The sequence below is a fragment of the Rhyacophila brunnea genome, unplaced genomic scaffold, assembly GCF_057557595.1.
Source record: "Rhyacophila brunnea isolate RB1 unplaced genomic scaffold, BYU_Rbru_1.0 scaffold_6, whole genome shotgun sequence".
Taxonomy (NCBI): domain Eukaryota; kingdom Metazoa; phylum Arthropoda; class Insecta; order Trichoptera; family Rhyacophilidae; genus Rhyacophila; species Rhyacophila brunnea.
In genome coordinates, this window is record NW_028233276.1 from 4,055,834 (window position 1) to 4,081,946 (window position 26,113).

At 33.6% G+C, this 26,113-nt stretch overlaps 1 protein-coding gene and 1 long non-coding RNA gene across 2 annotated transcripts in view; one reads left to right on the forward strand and one right to left on the reverse strand.

Annotated features, from left to right (window-relative positions):
* Positions 1–26,113, reverse strand: part of LOC147065109 (uncharacterized) — a 459,822-nt gene that overhangs the window by 362,002 nt on the left and 71,707 nt on the right. The gene's annotated exons all lie outside the window — the stretch shown is intronic.
* LOC147065117 (fatty acyl-CoA reductase wat-like) lies at positions 277–23,494 on the forward strand. Its single transcript, XM_085956608.1, has 13 exons — positions 277–515; positions 3,170–3,241; positions 4,179–4,291; positions 8,665–8,813; positions 9,678–9,768; positions 10,932–11,077; positions 11,527–11,636; positions 13,340–13,436; positions 15,170–15,268; positions 16,869–16,988; positions 18,113–18,232; positions 21,739–21,996; positions 22,790–23,494. The coding sequence occupies exons 1-13, from the start codon at positions 473–475 to the stop codon at positions 22,920–22,922; spliced, it is 1,551 nt and encodes a 516-aa protein (XP_085812734.1). The 5' UTR covers positions 277–472; the 3' UTR covers positions 22,923–23,494.

Consider the following 26,113-nt stretch of genomic DNA (forward strand, 5'->3'; position numbering starts at 1 on the left):
GGGGGGGGGGGGGTTACCTGTATTATTTTTATACTAAACAGTGATTTCTTGCAGGAGTAGAAAAACCATACACTAAGCATAATCTAAGCACTGCATATATGCGGCAAATAAATGAGGGAAAAATATTAATAACATCAAAATGTAGCCTACCCAAATCTTTAGCTCTAGGTAATAGTGCGTAACTATCAGATCTCTAAAAAACTGTTAGTACATTAATTCTCTGTCCAAGGCTATAGGATACGTATCTATATAAAGGTACCTTACAACAAAAAACCCAGCACATAAACTTTACTATTTCGAGTGCTATGAGGTGGATAATAATAATGTACGCTCCTCAAATATATATATTAAATAAAACTATTTCAGTTGATCGTCTTTCATCTTTGTAATTGATTGATTCCGTTTTAGTAAACTTTGAAACCTTCATCTAGAAACAGGATATTTATTGTGAAAATCAAAAGTTTAAAAAAAAATGACTGTGAATAATATTACTGATGGGATTTGTACGGGAGATGGTATGTGAAATATCATTAATATATTTTTAATATGCTAATCTTATATTCTATGTGATATTACAACGTTTTTCTTAGCTCGTATTCTTATTTGTCGGGTACAAAACTTGCAATCGATTTTTAAATAACTTTCCGACAAGCTAGACATTTGAAACTTTTAGAATATATCAGAACACGATGCCAATGCATTTTTTAATACTTTTAGCCATCTTTAAGTAGAATTGTGTAAATTGTATTAATTGTGTTTTGTATGAAAAGTTATTTCCACAATCCACTATTATTGGGTGCTAGGGGTCTGGGGTCCTAGCAACTAAATTATGAATATATACGTGCGTTACTATGGAAATCAATATGAATGTCAAAATGACATTTTTGTATTGTTTCTATCAAGTACAATTTTTTTTTTGATCGTTTAAGGTAGTCAAGTCAAGTTTATATTATGATTCAACAGAAAATTTAAAAACGTTGTAAATAAAAAGTTAAGTATTTTTATCTTGTAATTATTTTATTGAGGTTAAGAATTCAAGATTTGTCATGTTGAGGATAAAACTCGTCATGTCGCGAAAAAATAAAGTACATGCATTCGTATTTTCTAACTCTCTCTTTGATCTGAGATTTATTTTCGAGAAGCATAGGTACCTACTAAGAATAGAATATCTCAATAAATTACTGATGGAAGTCTTTATATTGAACCATCATTATTTATTTTATATCAGTGATTCCCAACTACCACTCGAGTTTTAAATACGTATTGAGTATTTAAAATGAATATTATCAGCAAATTGTATTAAATTGCAGTTTTCAAATTCACTCAAATTGCCCATTAGATTCAGATAATGTGGATATATTATAATATAAATATAAATAAATACTAAATAGGTAGGTAGATAGCAGTGGTAAAGGGTGGTGGTAGGGTGTTAAGTGTAATAAAGCATAACATCATATGTTGTCTGATGTTCAGAATTTGTTCTAGAGTTCCCTTGTCCATAACAAAACCTGCTTGTTCCTTGGGTATTTGTCGGTCGATGAAATGCTTCAGACGTCTGCTGATTATGTGTAATACGATCTTGCTTGCATATTATGGAATAAGTGAGATTGTTCGATAGTTTTCACATTTACGTGAGGAACCTTTTTTGTGCAGGGGGATCAAAATTGACTCTGTCCAGTCCTTGGGCCATACACCATTTTTCCAGATCATGTTGCATAATTGATGTATGATTCTTTTTCTGTCATCATTGACCCTTTTTAAGGCTTCTTGTGGGTTTTTAGTCTCTTTATCGCCTCTATTACTTCACTAAAAAGTATTTTAGGTTCTTGCTCATCGACACGTACCTACATCAACCACCTCATCATCCTCTTCTGTATCTCTGTATAGGGCTTCACAATATGTTTTCCACCTTGCCGTGACCCTATCCAACTCCATAAGACAAGTAAGTAGTATGCCGTCCTCTTCCTCGATGGCCCAGATCATTTCTTGAAATCTCCTGTGATTTCTTTCACTTTTTGGAAAAGATCGCGAGTTTCTACTCTGACAGCATGGGTTTCGATGTCTTCACACTTATTTCTGAGGAAAAGATTCTTGTCCCGCCAACAAAGTCGCTGAACAACTCTGTTTTGTTCAGAGTACCTTTACTTAGACTATAGTACCTACCTTAAAGGTACCTAGCAATTTGCCTAGGTACGTCACTGCTCTCTTTCTATTTACATTTCTGGACCTTAATTTGTGGCAGATAGGTAAGGGTTCTCAGAGATCTAACCGAATGCATTAGTGGTTCCGCCAAATAAAAAAAGTTGGAAATCACTCATATAAAATGGGTTGGGGAAACAATCATAAAAAATCACCATTAAGAAACATTAGTAAGAAACTAACAAAACATAATGAATCATCATTTTCTTTATTTATCTACAAACAATACTACCAACCACAGAACAGATAATAAATATAAATCCGATAGACTATATATCAATATAGTAAATTTTGACACAGGGTTTTGAATGTATGAGTGTCCTACAAAAATGAGCCACACATTATAGACATGCAATAGTGTGTGTAATACACCAATATTAAATGAGCGTCAATGTATAAACTAAGAGCAGTTGTCAGTATTCGACGTCTATGGCGTATTCTTGACATGTGTTTAAATTTATCCCGTATTCTTCCTTACTCGAGATCGCCTGCCTGCTTCTCCTTACCCGTTAGGTATTTCAGTTCCCATTTTTTCCCTGCTACCAACACAGAATATTTTTTTTATATACATACAGTAGACTCCCGATTATTCGAGCCATCGAAAAAACACATTAATTCGATAATTCGAACTATGGTTTTTTTCTTTTTAAAATATTACATATTATACGATTCTAAAGTAGACAATTATTTTAACATGTTTGATACTCATTATTTTTATTAAGAAAATCTGTGATTTTGGTTTGTTTGCAGGAATCTTTTAATAATTTTCTAACATCAGTTCGAATTTTCCTAAGTTAAATTATATCGTTGTATACACTGTATCGTGCACGGATAATTCACAAACCGGATATTCCGCACATGGATAATCGGGAGCTTACTGTTCTTATATTAAATGTTGTATATTAAAATAATATATAATATAAATATTAAATGTATGTAGGTACATACATATATTAAATATTTTTTTCAGAGAGCGAGATAATAAGATTCTTGTCTGGAAAACGTATTTTCATCACAGGAGCAACCGGTTTCCTTGGAAAGGGTAATTATTAGATGCATTAATTCTCTGATTTATAATGATAAATGTAATAATAGTATTACAGAAGTAGTTAATTAATATTATCCATAGGTGTAAATTAAAATCTAATTAATATTAGTATGTATGTATATAGAGTACATAAAAAATCTAATTCAATCATATGTGAATCAACAAAAAAAGCGAATACCTACTCAAAAGAATAAAGATATTTATCAATAAAAAGAGCGAATCATTTTCATATTTTTTTTATATTGTCTGACTTTTTATACTGTATTTTGTATATTTTGTAAACAGTTGTTGATGTTTTTTTTTACTTTGAATTTAATTGGTCTTTTTTTGTCAAGTTTTTTAAATCCTCAGTGACCTTCTGGGCCAAGAATGTTACCAAATTGTTTTTATGATAATATCATAAAAACACTTTGGTATATTCGAGCTTCAATATTGGCACCATACCTAAATAAGATTTGATATAAATAAAAAGTATTACAAGTTATATGTACACATTTATATTTTTATAAAAATCGATGTATTTTAAGATACATAAAAAATATTAAAACTATGAATTAGTCAAAAATCTCTTTGATAAAATATAGAAAACTTAATAAACTAAATCTTAATAATAAATATGACCATAAAATAATATTATGTAATAAGATGGGATCCTTTGACAAATTCACATTTTAAAACATTTTTTTACAATAATTATAAGTTTATCTTTGACTTAAAATAAAAAATATTTTTCTTTTTAATGTTTTCATATACATATTTATTAATTAATAAAGTTTAAATTGTAAATTATCAAAACAATGTCTCAAATTGCAAGCTTCGTAATTTTCCGCTAAGTGCCTCTGGTAGGTAGAGGTATCGCCTTAAGTATCAAAGTGTGAGTCAAAAAGAATCAATAGGTGTCAATCACTGACTATTTCATTTGTCTTTATAGTTTTGATAGAAAAGCTTCTCAACAACTGTAATGTGGACACCATCTATACTTTGGTCAGAGCTAAGAAAGGGAAATCTTCCGCTACCAGATTAAATGAACTATTCGACTCTGAGGTGAGCAATTTAAGCTAAAATGACATATTCGATTTAAGACAGTGGAAGTTGTATTAACAGATTTATGTTTTTTTTTTACGAGAAATAGATGTTAGCCAAGTGCTCCACTTATTAGGTCCATCCTCTGGGTCCAGACACAAATTGAAAAACAGACCTAATATGTAGCCGTTGGGCCATCGTGGGCGTAACTTGACTTAGCCTTAGAAATAGTCTTGAGAATCTAACCCAGTGGTTCTTAACCTTGTTGAAGGTACTGACCCCCACCAGTTTCATATGAGCATTCACCGAACCCTTCTTAAATTGGAAAAATAAAATATGTTTTTTTTCAAATTCAAAACATAAGTATATATTTTACTGGTGCACAAAATGAACCGTGCATCAACATCACTGTGTTCAAAGAACAAAACCATTAAAACATGATTTTCACACAAAAACAAAAACATAATAATGAATATTTACTGCAAATCAGTGTGACTTCTGATGTTGCCTTTCAGAGACCAGTTCAAAAATGCGCGGCTTCACCTTGGCAAGTGCCACTCTCATGTCATTTTCTGTCTGAAAGTCTGCTCCTTTTCTTCGTTTTTATGTCCAGCATCCTCGAAAAGGATTGCTCGCAAAGATATGTTGTAACAAACGGTATGAAAATCTCCAGAGCTTTCTTAGCAGTAAAAGGGTACGTTACCATTTTGTTGACACCAAAACGTTGAGAGCGTTGTTTTGAAGAGTTACTGTTGAACCTGGCTCTGCTGAATTTCAATAATTTCATCGAGGTATTCAGCACAGATAGGCCAAGCGATGTTGCGTGATCACCTGCAGCCAATGATGGCCAAGCGGGGCGTGTCATCACGAATCATATGAGTCGGGTGTGTATCTTGACCTCCGCCGAACCCCTGAGACTGACTCATCAAACCCCTGGGGTTCGATCGAACCCAGGTTAAGAACCACTGATCTAACCTATTGATTAAGATAATAAAAACACCTTTGTGCTTGCAATCAGGCCCGTCCCCGGTGACTCGGCTGCCCATAGCGAAATCTAAAATTGAAAATTGAGACTTCTTCACTTGGAGTTGTATGGATACTTATCTGCCGTTGTATCCTTATTGAACATATATAATTTTGAAAACACTTTCTTGAGAAAATATATTATAACCAACAGAAAAAATCTTTTTGGAAAAAGTAGGAATCGAACCTGCATCTCTCGGGTATCGCGCCCACGCACATAGACCACTACGTCTTAGAGTGATCCGTGATGTCGGCTGGTAATTAAAGTAATACCTACTTTGATTTAAAATACAAAAGCCGATCGCCAATAGTAGCTCAATTTGGAAAGCACTTCAGTGAGTATTAAAACATAATAGTTAAAGTTTGTCGCAAGTATGACTTCTTTAGCATAGTGGTCTATGTGCGTGGGCACGATACTCGAGAGATTCAGGTTCGATTCCAACTTTTTTCAAAAAGATTTTTTCTATTGGTTATAATATATTATTTTCTCAGAAATGTTTTCAAAATTATGTACTTATGTTCAATAATTGGAATTTTACATTCTTAAATCTTGTGAATTCTTCGTTGAATAAACAAAAAGTTAAATGATATTCTTATAAGGAATACATCCTAATATCTTTATTCATGTATTTTTTTATAATTTACTTATATGCCATGTATTTGCATTTAAAAGCGTACCTACATAAGTGAAACGGCAAATAATTTTCAAATGTATGTGGAACGAAATTTCGGTCGCGTTGCCATTCGGAGAACGATATTCGAGGTGTCCGCACGTCGATTTGTTTTGTCATGGCGTCGGATGAAAATATTCTTAAATCGTGTAAAGATGACTAAAAAACTTTACGTATGTACTTAAAAAATAAAACATGTCAATGAATATACTATTATCATTACGAATATAATAATAAACATAACATAAAAAGGACGCATGTTGAATTTTTATGACAAATTATCTTTCGTTCGGCTCGCGTCGATCGATCATGACACAATCCGCGCATCGCCTAGTCATGATCTTTTTAGACCTCAGCTGAGGTATAGCCTTAATAAAAATACTCATTTAAGAAGTCAGCCGTTCTTGCTAGTTAATCATAAATCGGGAGAAATAGTTGTTTTTTCCAAAATGTTGAACTATGTTGCCATTGGTGATTCGCCAGTTGGGAGAACAACAACTGTGTTTAAAAAAATCACTTTAAATATCGATATGTTCCACTTGTGTGAGTCAGCTTGTGTATGGCTGTTCAATAAATTCTGAAAATGTAGTCTATTTATCTCACATGATGTACTTACTTTTACTAATATATCATTTTCTGTAATAATTATTGTAATTTTATCACTGTTTTCATTGTTTTATTATTACATTTTTCTTTATAAAGGGTTATCAAATAAGAGATATATAATATGAATACGTGTATTAATTAAGGCGCTAAGTACCAAAATAATAAAAACTGACATTTTATAGAAAAATGTTCTACATACCAACGCCAATCACTTCAACTATAGTCTAAGTGCCTCAAGCAAGTCAAAAAAATACAGCAAAATAATTAAACCTGTCGACGTTGTAAGTCCGTTGGCGTGTTTTATTTATAATGGTGTAAGTAGCACTGCAGTGGTTAACGGCATTCAATATTAAATAGCTCACGATGGTGTGTTGACACTTGCGAGTTCTTAATATCTAAATTTATAGAAGCTGCCGTGATTGCTTCACACTGTAAAACTACATTTTTCAAAAGGTCTGCTTCATGAAATTTTAACGCAATGACTCGGTATTTTGTAACTACAGGCAATACTACTTTTTGGTACTTAGAGCCTTATTTAATACACGTATTCATATTATACTGAACTTTTCTCTCAATAAGTTGGTTGTGCCACGAGTTGTATGGTATGTTGCGCCCATCCTGTTAGAACCACACATTGCCCAGATCAAAACCATCTAATCACGCCAGAAAAAATCAGTACTTAATCATATTTATGTAGCTTTTTCCATTGACAATAAATAACTGCATTGCCATTTTCGTTCTCAAAAAAATACGATCCAATTACACCTCCAGACCATAAACCACATCAAACTGTTATTTTTTGTGGATGTGAAGGTGTTTCAAAAATAGCATCTGGGTTGTCATCATTCCAAATGCGACAATTGTGCTTATTTACGAAGCCATTAAAACCAAAAATGAGTATCACCGCTAAAGATTCATGAAATAATGAGTCCGTTTCAAGTCAATTTTTGAGACACCAAATAGTTATTCGGCTTAAATTCTTGTGTTAACTTTACTGTATTTTATACGCTTTCAAATGCAAATCTTTATGAATATGTCCAAGTTCTCCAGAATGACGTGTAATTGATTGTTCTGGATTTCCATCCTCATTTTGATTCACAGCATCAATATTTTCAGCAGTACATACAGGGCTCGAAATGGACCGGAACGCACCGGAGCGCCGTTCCGGTTCATAAAATCTCCAAAATTATCGCTCCGTCTCGTGGACATATTAATTTGACCGCCTGAGCTAGATATGTCATATAATTAAAAATCTAACAGTCTTATTTTTATAAAATACATATACAATTAGATAACAACGTTAATATTTTCATAATATTATCGAGCGCTCCGGTTCGTAAAATTTTCCATTTCAAGCGCTGAGTACCTACCTTCAGTGACGCACCCAGGATTTAATATTCGGGGGGGCCCAAGGAGGAGAATGTAAATTAGTCCCATAGGATCTTTTTCTTCTTCAAAGCCTAATTTTTCGTTTATCGGTCTTTTGTCTATTGCACTCGGTGTACCTACACCATGGTTCCCGCATCCTGAAACGGGCCCTCAGGCTAGGATATTTGACGGGCCCCCTACCTACCGCTAAGATTGGTCATGGCCCCTTGCCCCCCCCCCCCTGGGTGCGCCACTGCCTACGTTTATGTTTTTGACGGGTTGGATTCTTAACATCACAAACATTACTGTTTCACTCGAATTTTCCAATTAGATTACGAATAGTTAGCCCTGTAGGTCGATTATTTTGACCATAAATTTCACGTGATGCCCAAAATGTAGCTCGAATAGATTCTGTATTGTTGTACTTAATAGAGTTTTATAATTTGTATATGCTGTACAACTGTGTATATTTGCATGATGACTTTTCAAACAATACCAAAAACAAATGTCAATTTTGGTGGGAATCAGAATAAAAAATGGTTGCTATGAAGTTTTAAAAATCTATAGTAATAATATAATTACCCTTTATTATGTTAAATGTAAAGCTGGAAATGTCTTAAACTCGTAATTTGTGAATAAGACTGCTGGATATTGAGTGTAACTTTTCATAAGGTATGCATTTTTATTAAAATGTAAATGGGTCACATTATCTTTATTCTTTTCTAGATGTTCGCCACCCTGACAGGTGATTGGCGCTCAAAGATAAAGCCCGTAGAAGGAGAAATGGGGATCCCCGATTTGGGAATAAGTGTTGAAATGAGAAAAGAACTGATTGAACGTGTCAATATTGTTTTTCATTGTGCTGCAACTGTCAGGTATACAAAACTGTGTTTCTTTCCCAATTAATAAATAATATCAGTGATATTGGGGGGGGTCTGATAAATTATGAGAAGAATCAAAACTGAAAAGAAGGAAAATTAATTACCACCAAAAAAATTTACTCAAGTAGAGTAATCCGCCACCCCAATAACCAGACAAGTGTCCAATTAATGAAAGCGGCGGATTATAGTGCATGCCTACATACAAAATGTGGTAAAAATTAAAATAGGTATTTCGTAAAAATAGTTTTTTTGAGAAATTTGTACTAGCAAATTACGGTTTTATTTATAATCAAAATCAAGTATTTACTAAATTATACACACTATTTATAAACTAAGTTTATTAACTAAATATTAAACAGTAAATCACATGGCACAACCAGTTGTTCAGTGAGGCAGATATTCTTGAATGGCTTAGGATTCCTGGCTTTCCTTATGTACAAAAGCTTCATTTTGTGTATCCCGGTAGCATTGGAGCACGGCATAATTGTGTGCGGTCCTTGGGCACTTTCCTTCCCGGTACATTACTTTCTTCGCGATGAATGTACGACGGTGGATTACTGAGAATGTACTTCAGAAGATATTTTGTAGTGTTGAACAACAGAGGAAAATAATGTTGTGATTATACAGTAGAGATTATTTTCACTTTAGATTTACTCACCGAGTGATCACTTGTAATGTGTTTATACCCATATCAATAATTCATCTAATATATTTTTCGTAGAATACCTACTTGAAATGAGATATAATTAAATGTTTCTACATAAAATATATATTTTTTTATGATAAAAGGGGTGAAGGGTAGAACTCATAGTTATACTGTAAAATTTATGTAATTTTTCAATTATACTCGTATTACAGATTTGATGAAAACCTTAGACGGGCTGTACTGATTAATGTCCAAGGAACCGCTGACGTCCTGAGTCTTTGTAAAAGGATGAAAAATTTAAAAGTAAGCTTATATTCTTTCCTGTACATGTATAATACATAAATAGAGCATACTAAACTTTGTCAGTCATACTTATTTGTTTTTTCTGAACTAAGAATACTAATTGCAGATAGAATTTCAATTATTTTATACCAACATCTAATTGCTATAATTAACGGGTATTTTTTCAGATGAATTTAAAAGTAAGCTAATATTATTATATCAATATTATTATTATAAGCCAGACTAAACATTGAAATAAAATAAGAAAATAGTAACAACAATTTAATACACATGAGTTCATGGCCCAAAGTTACATATAAAATGCATTTAACTTTTTATACAATGCATTAAAATGTTTGAAACCAGTTTCATGCATAAAGATGTTGATGTGAATATTGCTCCTAACTCATTTTTTACCATAATATGTAAATTCTAACGGATTTAAGTTTTTTACTACATTTGGGTAGTTTTTTTTGCGACATGGACTTCGCCTTTCGGCATCTTCTGGCACTATGTACACACACCAAAAGGTAAATACACACTAATAACGAATACAGTGAATTCTAACTTATATAATAAATTAATACAATAAGGTAGGTTAAAACTTTATCACATTGGTACCTAAAATACCTACTATAAAAAAAATAACAAACAAATTATGAATAGTTGTGTCTTAAAGTGTAAAAAACCCCAATCACTAATACAATCAATAGGCGTATACATCGTCAAAATATCAATAATAGGTCATTAGATAATAATCAATTACACTACCGTCATTATATTAAATACTACATTCTATAGGTGTAAAGTCGTTAATACTGGGAAAAACAATGGCAACATATTGGACATTTAAAGGAGTTATTATTAATTTAATATATAAGTTAAAATTCACTGCATTCGTTGTCAATGTATAGTTTTGGTGAGTGCACATAGTGCCTGAAGATGCCGAAAGGCGAAACCAGAGTCGCAAAAAAACGACTCAAATGGAACAGTGCAAAACTTAAATCCAATAGAATTTAAATTCAAATTCCATCAAGTACCCTCGGTTGATAGTATTAATATTATAATTTGTCATTTGTACTCGTTCAATCCTCAGAACCTCATTTATTAAACTGCAATTTGTTTGTAAATGTAAATATCAAATATAATCATCGTTGATATAAATCTAACACCTCTTTCTATAGTCAGTGGTTCACGTATCAACTGCGTTTGCCCACTGCACGAGGACATCAATCGAAGAACAATTCTACACACCCGGTATGGACTTTAAGAAAGCTTTGGCTTTACCTGACACCTACGATGAAAAATCTGTCAGTTTATTGGAACCTAGGTAAGTTCAAAAAAAATATTAATAATTATTGTACTTCTGGAATGTTTCTCCAAGCAAGTCACCATGATGCGGATGACGGAAACGAACGGTTCCTAATAATTAAGACAAGTTAATTAAGTGTTCATCATGTACACGATAGTCGGTAACACTTGCAGGTCGCAGTGTCTTACCAGTGCTTATTGCCGTAGGTCAAGTATTCATCACTAGAATCAAAGCATTGTCTGAGCATAGGTAATGTAACTTGCAAAGTGTGGGGTCAACTACAATGTTTTCACTTCAACAGTCTAGCTAACATTCGACGTTATACAATATGCAGTTTATTTTCTATATATTTTAGTTTTATAATATTATCATCCCGTTTTTAACTTGTTTGTAAAGGGAAAAAGACTTTTGCAAATTGCAATTCATTTTGTGAAATATAGTATTCTATCTAACATGTAAATTTTCAGGTTATTGAATGGATGGCCAAATACTTATACCTTTACCAAAGCAATTGCAGAGGACGTAGTCAGAGTTGAAGGAAAAGACTTACCGATAGCCATCTTTAGGCCTGCCATAGGTGATTTTTCTTATTTTATTTTAAAACGATCATTCTAAATCTGTACTACACCAAGCATTTGCAGTTAGTATAACAAAGTATTACATATTATGTAATTTATTAATAATACCTATATCATATTAATTTATTAAAAACAATATATTTATATTAAACTATTTAATAAATTTAATAAACTATCTTAGTTTGGTAAACATTATTAAGTGCCGCAGATGACCACATGACCATTTATCATTTTTCTTTTGGCGGAAACAGTTTATCCCATGTAGAGAATTATATTAAATACCTTTTTCTATCGGCGCAGATGCTTTTCGATCCAATAATAATTGTTAATTTAAAGTTTGATATTTTCATACATTTCGATGCATCATTACCACACACTAAGATTAGGTTGGTTTAGATTAGGTTGGGGTAGATTAGGTTAGGTTAGGTTAAGTTAGGTTGGGTTTTTGTCTAAAAGGAAAGTAAAGTTATTAAAGGTCATGCGGTCATCTGCGGCACTATAAACATTTGATTTATAAGTAAATGCAAAGCACTGTTAATCTGTATATCTCAAAATATATTTCATGTCTCTGAGGTGTTGTCAAATTATGTAGGTACGTTCAGTTTTACGTTTAAAAAAATAGTTATCTACATCTATTGTAGTTCTGAAGATGGGTTTTTATACTCAGTTTAACAGAAACACTCGTCAACATAAATAATTCCAATATCGTAGAATTACCAAAAATATAAGTGTGATTGAAAATTTTTCTGTAATTGCAATTATAAGCAAAAACATGTAAGCATCTTCATATACAGTTGAATTTGGTTATTACGAGGAAGGTGAGACCGACTGAATTTCCTCGTTATAAGCATTACTCGTTATATCAGAGAATAGGTATTTTTAAATGAGCGGTCACATAACACTTAAAGTTGCAATTCAAACAAAAACACACAATTTTTAGAATTTTTCCCCGAAACAAGCATGGGTGCAAAAGAAGTTGTTTGTTGTAATTAATGCTGGTAGGTACCTAATAATGACTTCAGCTTGGATTCTTTACTTGAAATTTCAACCATATGTGTGGATACTTTTTCAATGTTGTCGGTGAAAACACCAAATAGGTCGATCCCGGCGGCATCGGTCTATGGTCGGATTTGCTTAGGGTCGAAAATGTTTATAAACAATCGACACATTAATAGTTTTATGATCATTTTTGAAGATATTTATACTCGGTATATCCGATAAGTAGCTCGTTATAACAGTGAATAAATATATGGAGAAAATCTTAAACTAAAATGTCAACGAATGTTTCCTCATTATATCCAAGATCTCGCTATTGTCCGTGATCGTAATAACCGAGTTTCGACTGTATCTGATTATTGTGGTGAGATATTTGAAAATGGTAGGTTTAATGAATTCTCGGTACGGTTCGGTTATCAGGAATACCGCGAAAAACACATTTTGAAAATAGCTGATAAACTGGATTTTTTGTAAGGTTAACCTAACCAAACCTAAACTAACCTAAACTAACCCAAACTAACAAATAATCCAGTATATCGGGTATTTTCAAAATGTGTTTTCCGCTGTATTCCTGATAACCGAACAGTACCGAATTCTCTTATTATTTTATGAACGTGGGTAATCGCTGTTCAATGCAGCACACTCAGCACCGAATCTCTTGACAGCCGAGTGAAGGCACACATTAACATCTTGTTAATATTTTCAGTGTTGAATACACATGACGATTGCTCTGTTCCTGGATTCATAGACAACACTTATGGTCCCTCAGGATACGTTGTCGGAGTAGGATATGGAGTTCTCAAGTAAGAAAAAATATTTTTTCCAGTACGTTTGAGATTAGGCGTTTTTAAGTTCAGCAGGTCAAATTAAAATGCTTTGGTTTTCCACATAAATAAATATACAAAAATTAGTATATAATATACACCCGATCCTCTTTTTACACAGTTTTTTTGCACGTTTTCGAATAACACGGTTTAAAAAAGTAGCGATTATCTTTTATTTACACTGTTTTTTTGCTTTAACACGGCTTAAAAAAACTGAAAAGAACATAAATATGTACGTGTGTACATATCTATCAAAAAATTGCATTGCAATGGACCGCACGCCACTGGTGCCGTACATACATGGCGCTACTAGTCAGTCACTTTGGGTTCAATACGAGAGACGCGCCGCGTGCTTCGGTGTCAGCGTCATTAAATATTTCCAGCGATGAGAGTGATTTTTCGCCACCGAAAAACAGCAGTAAACGGGCACGTTTATTGTCAAATAGCGACACTAAATGAATATATTTCTCTATGCTAAATTTAATTTAAATCGATAACTATGTATTTTTATGTATAAATAATAAACAATTTCGATTTATTTTTGAGTTCAAGAATTTCGTATTTTGAGTTGATTTTAAGTAATGTAACCTATCTACCATTTTTGTATGGGCACCTTATCTTTTTTTACTCGGTTTTGTTTTGCACGGTAGTCTTTCGAACGTATCCCCCGTGCAAAAAGAGGATCGGGTGAACAGTAATATCCCGAAGATACGTCATAGGTGGGTCTGACGAAAATCGTTTAATACTTACACGTGCATGGGTTTACAGCTGACAGTAAGTAATTCAGAAGCTTCTGAACTTTTTTGATTCATGCATGTAACTTGCCAATTGCAGGATAATACATGTTTACACATACATTTTCTTGTTATGGCCGCGATATACGTACTATTGCTGGCAGTAAATCCATGCACCTGTACACGCGCTATAAGTCAAATTTGTGTAAGTCGGGATACAACTTTGCATGTAATTAGATATAAATTTTGTTTAGTTGGGACCAAGGACTAACAAAAACACTAGTTGCGAAGAAAAATATTTAATAAAATCGCAGTTCTTTGCACATATTAATAAATTTTTAAAAAAATAAATGTGTTATGTAAAAAAGTTATTTTGATCTCGATGGCTTCATAATTATCTTAGGAATCGAGGGCAAGGCGCAGAACTAACCTGCCATTAGTAATGCCATTTGGGAGGGCAATAACTATATTTAATCAAATCGGTTCGGATATTGATAATATATTCCACTTACGTTAGGTGAATTTAGGTGGACGTTGTTTTATGAGTTTTTAAGGTAGGGTCTATCAGCCTAGGTCACTCTGTGTGCTTCCATGTACTTTTATTTTTCTTACTTATTAATTTGTTACTTGAATTTGAATTTGAATAAAATCGTCTGGCGACACATGCCTTCTTTTTTCACGCAGAATTTTTTCATAGCGAGCAAATAATTTTTTTATTCCTTGCTTTTTAGCTATAATACGTTCTTCGTTTGAGTCTATGTTTTCTAAAAATTTTAAGCCATTTTCAATTGAGCTGAGACCTTCTGTCAAGCTTGCATTATTGTCATGTGCTTTTATGGGGGAACCAGGTCTGAAGTGTTGTTAATGAAAAAATCAAGAACCGTGTAATTCCGAGTTTGCGCAAGTCGGGGTTTTAGTGTACTTCTTTCATTTAACACAATATGTACGCACTGAAAATGTTTAAAATGTGTTTTTCAGATCTCTCTATCTTCCTGAGAAAGTTCCCGCGCACATTGTTCCCGCCAACTATTGCATCAATATCATGTTAGCATTGGCTTGGAAAGTGGGGACGCAACGGTAAAAACGATAATATTAAACAATTACAAATAACGAATTACAAAGCTAATGTATAGATACTGGTACTAGAATCAATATTTAAAATTTGTGTACAGACCTACAAACTTATCTGGAGAATGAAATGGGGGAACCACTGTCGAAAACTACCCAATAACGACTGGTAACTGGCAAAATCTGACATTCAAATGACGTTTTCAATATGGTGTCCTATGGTAGTTTGTAGTTCCATTTTTGGCCATTTTCCAGATAAGTTTGTAGGTCTATATGCTTTGTGTCAAGTTTATTTGTTTACCACCTTATACCATATCGAAAGATAATGAAAACGATAATGATAACGAAAGAAAGATAAAAATAATAAGATAAGATGATAATCCCGACTCACTACTGTTTTAGTCTTCCGTCCATATCCGATCCTAATAAGATCATATGGGACTCCACAGAGTGGAGGTTTGTATAAACAGATTTTGTTTTTACGAGAAATAGATGTCAGCCACTTGCTCAAACTAAAAATAAAACTAGTTTAATGATATCAAATTTATCTTAATATGTGGTAGGTGCATGCATTGGCCACGCATGTACAGGACAAAATTATTTGGATAATATCATTGGTTTATTTTTAAACGTAACAAAAATGTATATATTCATACATAATATATTCTTTATAACACTACGACAGGCCAATAAGCCCAATGACAGTAGTGTAGTGAAACAATAGTGTATTTAGTAATAGAAGTGAAACAATCACAAACTCTTGTTGATTTTATCCACGTTTCTTATGGCTTATGCATATATTTATGCAACTTCATAACTGCGGGGATAAAGATAATGAATACTCGAAGGCACGTCAGTATCCGAATTTCATATTTCACTTAATCTTAAATAGCTAAATGAAAACCAGTTCTTATAGAAGACCGACAACTATAACTTGAGGTGCGGCAGTTTAGAGAACAAATAGATGTCCATAAAACGACTATATTTACATTGCTACACTAGCCTCTCAAGTTATAGTTGTTGGTCTCAGTTAGTAATTTTCTTTTGACCATTTTCGATACTAATAAGATGATATGGGCCTCCGCAGAGTGTAGTTACCCAAAATGAAATAGGTACTTAATTGTTAATTTTTGAAATGTAATCTTTTAATTTTTTTTTTGTACTGATTGGCATAAGATTGTTTTACGATTTCAATTAGCTGGTTTTAGAATAAATAAAGTGATAGAATATATTTTTATCACAATAATTATCTAATATAAGATATAATCACAAAACAGATTAATAAATAGAATTCCGATAGACTATACTACATTTTGATGCAGGATTTTGAATGTGTGTCTTACGAAAATGAATCACACATTATGGACGTGCAATAGTGTGTGTTGCAACTTTCTAATACATCAATATTGAAAAGCGCCAGTGCATAAACCGAGAGCAATTGTCTGAATGAAGGATAAATGTATTCTTGACACGTGTTTAAGTTTATCCTATATTCTTCCACACTCAAGATCGGTCGCCTATTACTCCACACCCGTTAGGTATTTCAGTTCCTATCAATTCTGTGTTCCCTTGATATAATGTTAAAAAATATTTGTTTGTAATATTGCAGTGCTGCAGAGATGCCAATATACAACTTTTCTGTCGACCGAGAAAGTGCAAATAGTTTTGCAGACATGATGAGGTTGAGTATTATATACGGGCGTACAGTTCCTTCCATTAAGTGTATGTGGTAAGCATTAATACAGAAAACATATTATCAATGTCTTTAAATAAATTAAAACTTATAATTCTTAAAATAATTGATCCAAATGGTCAAAGAATAATTTTCAACAAAATTAAATTTTTTCATACACGAAAACACTATTAATAATAAAATTGGGGCACTTTTATACCTTTTTATGATAATAAAACTTGTTATAACAGTTGTCTTCAAATAATTTAAATATCAGTATAACTAACTAAAACTTAGCCTACCAAAACCTAACAATCAATCTACATAGTTGGTTGTGTTTGGTTCTTTTTTTAATTCCAAATGGCCACGTTTAAAATCATATTGCTTATAATGCAATATTCGCTATCAGCTAAACTATACCTTCTTTGACACACTCAGAGCGGCATTCATACTGTATAGCATACTATCTTATCTCTTAAGAATGGCTTTTGCGAGCCCGAAATGTATGGGAAAGAAGGGAAAAGAACACACGGTGACAGACCAAAAACCAAATACAGTCGAACTTGGTTATTGGGACCGACTGAATTTGCTCGTTATAAGCATTACTCCTTATATCGTTATATAACATTTTTCGCGCCACGTTCTATTGAAGCATAGAACATAACATTTCTGAAAACCATCGTTAAAATCCCCGAAACAAGCATGGCATTCATAAACTACAAAAGAAGTTGTTTATTGTAATGAAGTGCTGAGCCGCCGGCACTGGTAGGTACCTACTGACTTCACAAAGCTTGGATTTTTTACATGCAATTTCAACCATATTATGTGTGGATACTTTTTCAATGTTGTCGGCGAAAACACCAATTAGTTACGTAGACGCTTAACTAGTGTCATAAATATAATCCGGTCCCGATGGCATCGGTCTAGTTAACTGCCCGGTCGGATTTTATTGCTTAGGGTCGAAAATGTTGTTTTTAAATCATCGACACATTAACATTTGCTCGGTATACCCGAGAAGTAGCTCGTTATAAAAGTGAATAAATGTGTGGAGAAAATGATAAACTAAAATGTCAACGATGATACGATGAACGTTGATCGTAATAACCAAGTTCGACTGTACAATAATTTTATTATGGCAATTTGAGAGTGTAATAAAATTCTTCGATAATTGAATTTTTCAGGTATAATGCCGTCTCAATCACACACAATTACTGGATTCATCTATTTGCGAGATTCTTCCTTCATATTATTCCAGCCTTCCTTATTGATATCATTCTCAAATTACTCAGACAGAAAACTAAGTGAGTCTCAATATTTCTTTTATTGTATTAACTTTCATTAATACATGGTGGAACTGCATAGTATTATTGATAAATTCAATAAAATGCAGCAAACCGGATAACTCCATTTGGACAAATTGTTCAGGAAGGAGAGACAAAACTTAACAATTTAACTATCGAATGGAAAAACAATTCCAAAATACACTTCGAATTGAAATAAGCTGCACTGAATAATAATACAATATTTTAACTTCCCTTTTATATATAAAGAAGATTATGTCGCCGCGCGGCTTCAGCGTTGGACCATCAGGCCGTGGGTCCCAGGTTCGAATCCTGGGTCTGGCAAGTACTCATATTGTTTTTTAATTTGTGTGTTGAGTCAGGGTATGGACCTAATAGGTTGAGCAAGTGGCTGACATCCATTTCTCGTAAAAACAAAATATGTTAATACAAACCTCTACTCTGTGGAGGCCCATATGATCCTATTAGGATCGGACATGGTCTCTATATATGACGAGCGGAGTTGTTCCATTTAAGATATTGGAAATTTGGCACCTGCTGTTAGTTGTCTCAATAGTTATTATCGTATTTGAAGAGTATTTGACCCTCTTCCGATGGCGATGTGCTGTCACTGGTGGAAGCCTATAGCAGGGTGAAGATTAAGAGTACAGTTGGTGAAACTCTAAAATCAATTGGAGGTATGGGGGAATTTTAGTGGACTGTACTTTGCACATTCCAAAACAGTAACCATTGTCCTAAAAGGACCAGGTAAATATTTAAATGTACGCGGCCACCCTCAGTTTCAAAGATTGTCACCTATCTTGGCGTTCAATTGGACATTATGTTGAATTTCGACCACCATGCCAGGACCTAGGTCTATACAGCCGTGATAGCCTTCCAGAGAGTCGGCCGTATGGCTGGTGACGGATGAGGTCTACAATTAAGAGGGCTTAACATTGCCTATGGTATTCCGCTGCTAGCGTTTGGTGTACGCGTATCCACAAGTGTAAAAATTAGGAATATCCTTTTAAGTGGGCAGCACAATGCGCCATCTATCGAAAAAGCCCACCGCGCACAACTTCCATGGACTTGCTCCCTGTCCTGGCCGGCATGCAGACATGAATATCTCTGCACATAGCTTTGTTGGTCCATATTGTTTTAACTTTATTGTTTGTATCTTATATAATATCATTAAGTTCATTTATTAGTCTCCGTACCTTTCTCTCCCATGGCACTTTTTATTAAATTACGTCTTTCATTAAACTCAGTCAAAGCCCACTTAAGAGCATGAGATACGCTTGGGTATCTGCTCCTGAGACATTCCCAGGCGTAAACAATAGCTGATGCTTCTCAGCCAAACGTAGGGCCTCGTGATAAGCTCAATTAAGACCGAGTATGGTGCGAGGCGGGTGGGTTTGGAGGGTCCATGTTTGTGTTGACTCTTTTCCCATTCCGAAATGTTTATGTCGGCTGATTCTGCTAATAGTCAAAAATGAAGAATGGTGGGAGTTAAATTTGGGAACTAGAGACCGAAAAGTTTAACTTGAGGCCTGGCTGCGACGCTTGTATTGTTTTTGATTTCGATTTGCCTATTGTGAGAGTATTGCCAGGATTGGAAGATATTATTTTCCACTTCCTTAAATAGTTATATATTTTCGCAAATTTCAAACACAATGAAATACATTTTTTCCCAATAACTCTCAACTCAAAATTTCAAGTGTGTTTTGTACCTCTCATCGCGGCAACTCTTTCGATAACGTTGTTAAAGAAGTAAATGAGCTTATTTTGTCGTTTTTCTTCTTCAGAGTAGGAGATATGAATGATGACTTATAATTTTCCTGCTGTCACTTTTCAAAACTTTTGCCATTATTAACATGTCTAAATGACTGATACCGCGCACTTATATGTAACGTCAAATGGTTTCAAGGTGAGGTGAATGAATACCTAAACGCGAGAGGAGGGGATTCAAGTTCTTCAAGCCACCGCACATCAACTTAAACTTTTCGCACTCTAACGTTAATGATCCATAATATATATGTAGAAAAGATATTTATGCCATTATTATGTCACATCTTTTCATAACAAGGAACATGGGCATAAAGATGTTTGCGAGGGAGTTTTCAAATTCCCCAGATGCTAGCTATTTTAGCTAGCTTATCAGACAATATTATTAGTTATTATTATTACAATCGCATTTATATACTTTCTCCCTTTAAAAACAACTGCAAATCTTTGGTGGAATGACCTTATATTAATTAAAATATATAAACAATATCAATAAAGTTTTACACAACCTACAGCATTTTGACATACTATGTTCAAGTCCGATTATCTCGCCTGTAAAAAACTGATGTAAGAGTTTTTGTCCTGGAACCACAGAGTTTATTCGTGTCATAACCAGTGCCGGCCGGTGGTTTCCAAAACTGCTTTCGTGGTGGTACACTAAAAACTTTCTTACCTTATTTAAAAAGAAGACCAATTCGGCGTTGTTTCTGCTTCCCGAATACCTCAATCACTTTCTCATTAAAGTCTGGAACTGTTTGTAAAAGTTTTTTCTCGATTCTTAACACAGATAGACAATTAAGTCTGTCCTAATTCATAGTATTTCTTAAAAATGATTTAATTCTTTTAAGGATTGAAAAACACCTTTCACTTTCCACGGATGTCATCAGAATCGTACAACATAATGATTTATAACAGTTTAGTACATTTAGAAAATGATGTCATTAAATTATTATTATAAAACAATTGTAAAATATGTATTTTTCGATATTTATATTCTCGACAAGCAGTCATATTTTATTTAATGGTCCCTTCGTCTACAAAATGCAATAAAACTCTCTCGCCAGTCAGCATTGTTAAAAATGTGACATCATGCTATAATAAAATCACTTTGCAAAAGAACATAGTAGCTAATATATTATTTTTTATAGTTATATTCAAATATTTGCAAATATAGAACGATTTAATCATCGTATCTATATATTTATCTTTATAATCAATTTGTATTCAATATTAGTCTATTTCCAATGAATTTATATGAGATTTAAATAAAAATAATCTATTTTTTATCAATCCTCCTAAATCTCAGTTATGGCGAATTTGAATTTAGTGAACACGAGAAAAGTTCGTGCGACGACCCAAATGCTCATACTACTTTTTGTGTTCATGCAATTGACGATTCGGCTTGTACGGTTATTACACAATATTAAAGTAATGACAGACTAAGATCGATATCAGAGCTCTGACCAAGAGCGCACTGTTTTCGATGACTGTTCAGTGGATACATGCTTTTGGTACAAATTTATATGGATTAAATTGCGATAAACAAGTGATAACACTTATGAATAACAATGATGCACATTGAGTGATGCTTTAGAAAATGGAAGGAGTGTAGCGCAAATGTATGGTGTTAGAGAAGCCGCCGCTGGTCATAACAAACAATATCGTTATGACCTTGATGAATATTAAAAATACTATTAAAAGTTATACAGCGTGTGGTAAACTTATATAATATTTTGTTTCAGAGCTATGCACCTATGTCAAAAGGCGCACAATCTAATGGACAAGGTGGCATACTTTGCAAACACAGATTGGACATTTAACTGTGACAACACTCTGAGTATGTACGCCAGTTTAAACACAGCGGACAAAGAGATGTTCCCATTTGACATGAAGAATTTTGACTGGGTGTACTACTACACCGTCATGATAGACGGTATTCGGTTGTACCTCTTCAAGGAGACACCGCAAAATCTGGAAGCAGCGCGGAAGAGATATCTCAAGTAAGCTGTTTATATGAGGCGTCTATTTTTGAATACTGATAAGTCCACATTTCAATAGTTGTGGTAGATACCTAAGTATATGAAGTTTTTGTGATTCAAGTTTAAGTTTTAACAATTTTAATGTTTCTTTTTTCCATTGTATTGTATTTTCATATTTAAATAATATGCCCATTTTAATTGCGTACTTACCTAATAAACCCTTTTTTGAGATAATTAAATATAAGTAACCAAAATAAATATTGGCATTTATTTGTATACCATTGTAGTTAGGTAATTAGCGAAGGTGTTCTTAACAGTTAACACGGTGACACTTTTCCGTTATTTTTATTGGTCCAAATTAACGTGGAAGCAATTCCACACACAAGGCAGTTATCTACAAGAATAGGTAATTTATAACCTTGCGGAAATTTGATTTGGTTCGCCTGTCGTGTAAAATACGTCTCTTATTTGCGGAGTTCGGTCAAATTCGGGTATGTTATTGCAAGCGTATCACTACGGTTTTTCCACCCGAACCTCGAAATTTTGTATTGAAACGTCAAACAAGAATTGTACATAACCCACTATTTTATTAGTCATGTTATTGCAGTATGTCTTTTAAAAAAAATGTTACTACTCGTCAGTAGCGAAGGGTAGAGGTAGGCTGTTAAGATCCGCCATAAATAGTACACAATAAAGTTTTTTAGTCATACGTATTTGTTTTCATTGAACAAAGACTGCAATTTACAGATGGTGTTGGTTAGTTTTTTAAGATAATGTTTTGATGTAATAATAACATTATATTTTTCACTTTCAGACTTAAGATTCTACACTATATGATTGTTTATGGATTCTACACAATGGTCCTCTATTGGCTATATACAACAATATGGCAGTTCTCCTATCCAATTGCAGAATCACATTTCAAACCTATGATTAATGTTCATTGAAGTATATTGCAATTTAGATCTGATTAAATATATCCAACTCCCATCTGATGTGATATTTATTTTTATTTTTAAATAATCTGATAGTGGAAACCTAAGTGTGTACTACATGTTTTAAAAAATATTTAAGTTATTTTGTACAAATCAGTTAAGGTAGTCTGAAATCTATGTGGAGGCCGATAATATGATCCTATTAGGATTGGACATAGTCGAAAGAAAGAATAAATGTATCGAAAAATAAAGATATTCATGATGAGGACAAGGAAAGTAATCTTGATCAGGAAAATTGATAAGGTTGTGGAAAATCAGAGAATATACCTATAAAGTTTTACTTAAACATAGGTATTTAAGAAAATTCTAATATTATATTCAATGAATTGAAGCCTGAGCACCTGAGAACTTAAAAGGCTAGATAAAAAAAATTATCGAAAACACAAAAAAAATAGTTGACATTGTGTTTAAAGTATAGTGGAAGAATCCTGATGCGCCGAGCATATGCAGTGGAGGCCAGTCGGACAAAGAGCCTAAATCTCAAGTCGATAGTTGTTAACGAATTTTCTATTTAATAATATCACAAAAAAATATAGAATAAAAATAAATCGCAAGAAAATTGAGAAGATAGCTAAAATACGCTCCTGATATTAATTGTAGACAATATATTTTAGAAACTATGAGGCAATTGTAGGATTTTTGCATATTTCTATCTACACCACTGGTTTAATCTGTCAAATAGCTTCAGTGTGACAGTTAAATTAAGGGATACACTTTCACATTTGAAAATAACATTTTTTTCAAGTCGTTTTGTAGTCTTGATAATGGTGTTACAACCGAAATAGCCATTGACATGTTGGAGTCGCATGGTAAGAATTCATGGATGGTAAAGAGGATGAATATCTCTATTATGAAAGATATCCCGACAAACTCTACACGGTTTGTATGAAAATTAGTAGACATGTTATCATTTTTTTACTTCAATTTTATACATTTAGGCTCCACCTCTATAGAAGAAGTACATCTAAACTCGTCTCGTCTGCAACTTGTCAAATACGTTGAAACGTTATCTTATGGACCTTTGCACACTGCTGGAATGAAAAATTTTATTTTGAAAAAAAAACAGCTGGTGTTGTTAGCAACAAATTGCATGCAGTCACTCGCCGTCAGTTAAAGCCTCAATTATATTAAGCTTCTTTACGAGCTGTTTATTGGCGAATTTACAATCTGCCTGTAAAGTCACCCAGTGTAATCATCGAATAAGCTAATAAGCAGGTTGTAAACACTCTACCGAGAAAAGTTGAAAGCCGGTAAACTTTACACGCTACACGCCGGCGCGTGGGCCTACTGCGTCTGCGCAGTAAAGCGCAGTACCAACCTCCCGGTAAAAAAACGAACTACGTTCCGTCAAAATAGTCGCTGGCTTGTGGCTTCTCAGCGAATGGAAAGTTTTGTGTGTAATCATCAAATCGCAGTAGCTGAATCGCCCGCTTTTAAATTCGCCAATAAACAGCCCGTAAAGAAGCTCAATGTAATTGACGCTTTACACGCCTGTGCAAATGGCTACGAGTCGGTCATTTTAATTCAAAGGTCACCGGTTGCCATACATCCTAAAAAATGACAATGCGTGCACCAATATTTACTTTGTTCAAGAGATTGCAATATAATACGTGTATATGATTATGATGATACAAGGAGAGACCACTTCTGAAGATTTATGCACTCAATACATAATAATAGGGTAGTCTGATGGCATTTTTGTTTGACGACTTTGACGTTTCGAGAGGTTGCAATCGTCGCTAGGCTCATATGTGTGCAGCCGGCTATGCAACAATCCTAAAAGATTTGATTTATGGCTGTGTCGCAGGCGAGGCGAGTTTAGATGTGCGAGACGGCTTACTAGAGTAGTACTACGAATACAAATTGATGATGCAGGCTTGAGTTCCGCTCGGTACAAATATTTTTCAAAAAATATTCAATGGCTACTACATAAAATTTCTGGAAGCATTATCAAATCTTTGTAAAATTCATATCTACGGCTTAATCTGCAAACCAGCCAACTGCACTTTCGACCAAAAATTATATTTTGGTGGCATTTTGTTATAAAGCATGTTTTCTATGCTCACACATAATTTCAAACTTCTTAACCTATAAATAAATGCGTTATCGTTCTTCACCAAAAACACCCAACTGCAGGTGCCAAATTTCCAATATCATAAATGGAACAACTCCGTTTTTGTCATCTAATATATAAAAATCAATATTTGTTTGTTTGTTCATATTTTATGCGCTGCCATACCGTTCATACGGTTGCGATAAAACTTTGTCAACTTATTGCTTGCACTTGCGCGAAGGTTATAGGCATGTATATATATATATATATATAAATGAATGTCTGTCTGTCCCGTATGCGTTCCTATACCATTCATCCGATTGCGATGAACCTTTCCCGCAAAGGTTTCTGAATTAGAAAAACCATCTTCTACTTCTTCTTTATTATATCTTCTTTTATTCGTATGGTTCCTATACCATTCATCCAATTGCAATAAAACTTTCGTCAGTTGTTTGCCAACACCCGCGAAGGTTTCTGAATTAGTACAACCATCTTCTTCTTCTTCTATTCTATCTATTCGTATGCGTTCCTATACCATTCATCCGATTGCCATGACATTTTGATCAGGTGTTGTGCTCACACCCGCAATGGTTTCTGAATTGGTACAACAATTTTCTTCTTCTTTTTCTTATTTTCTATCTTTTTCTATTCGTATGCATTCTTATACCATTCATCCGATTGCAATGAAATTTTGAACGGCTGTGCGCTCAACCGCGAAGGTTTCTGAATTAGTACAACCATATTCTTATTCTTCTATTCGTATGCGTTCCTATACCATTCATCCGATTGCAATAAAACTTTGGTGAGTTGTTGTGCGCACGCCCGAGAAGGTTTCTAAATTAGAAAAACCATCTTCTTCTTCTATTCGTATGCGTTCCTATACCATTCACCCGATTGCAATGAAACTTTTATCAGTTGTTGTGCGCACACCCGTGAAGGTTTCTAAATTAGTATTATATAAAATACAATGTTTGTTGTTTGTTTGTTCCATCCAGTTTTGAATTTTTTGCTACATATTAATACTATCAATAAACGTTTGCATATTTTGGATTTAATTTCAATTTGGTGTTCTTTTGTTTGACCTTTACTC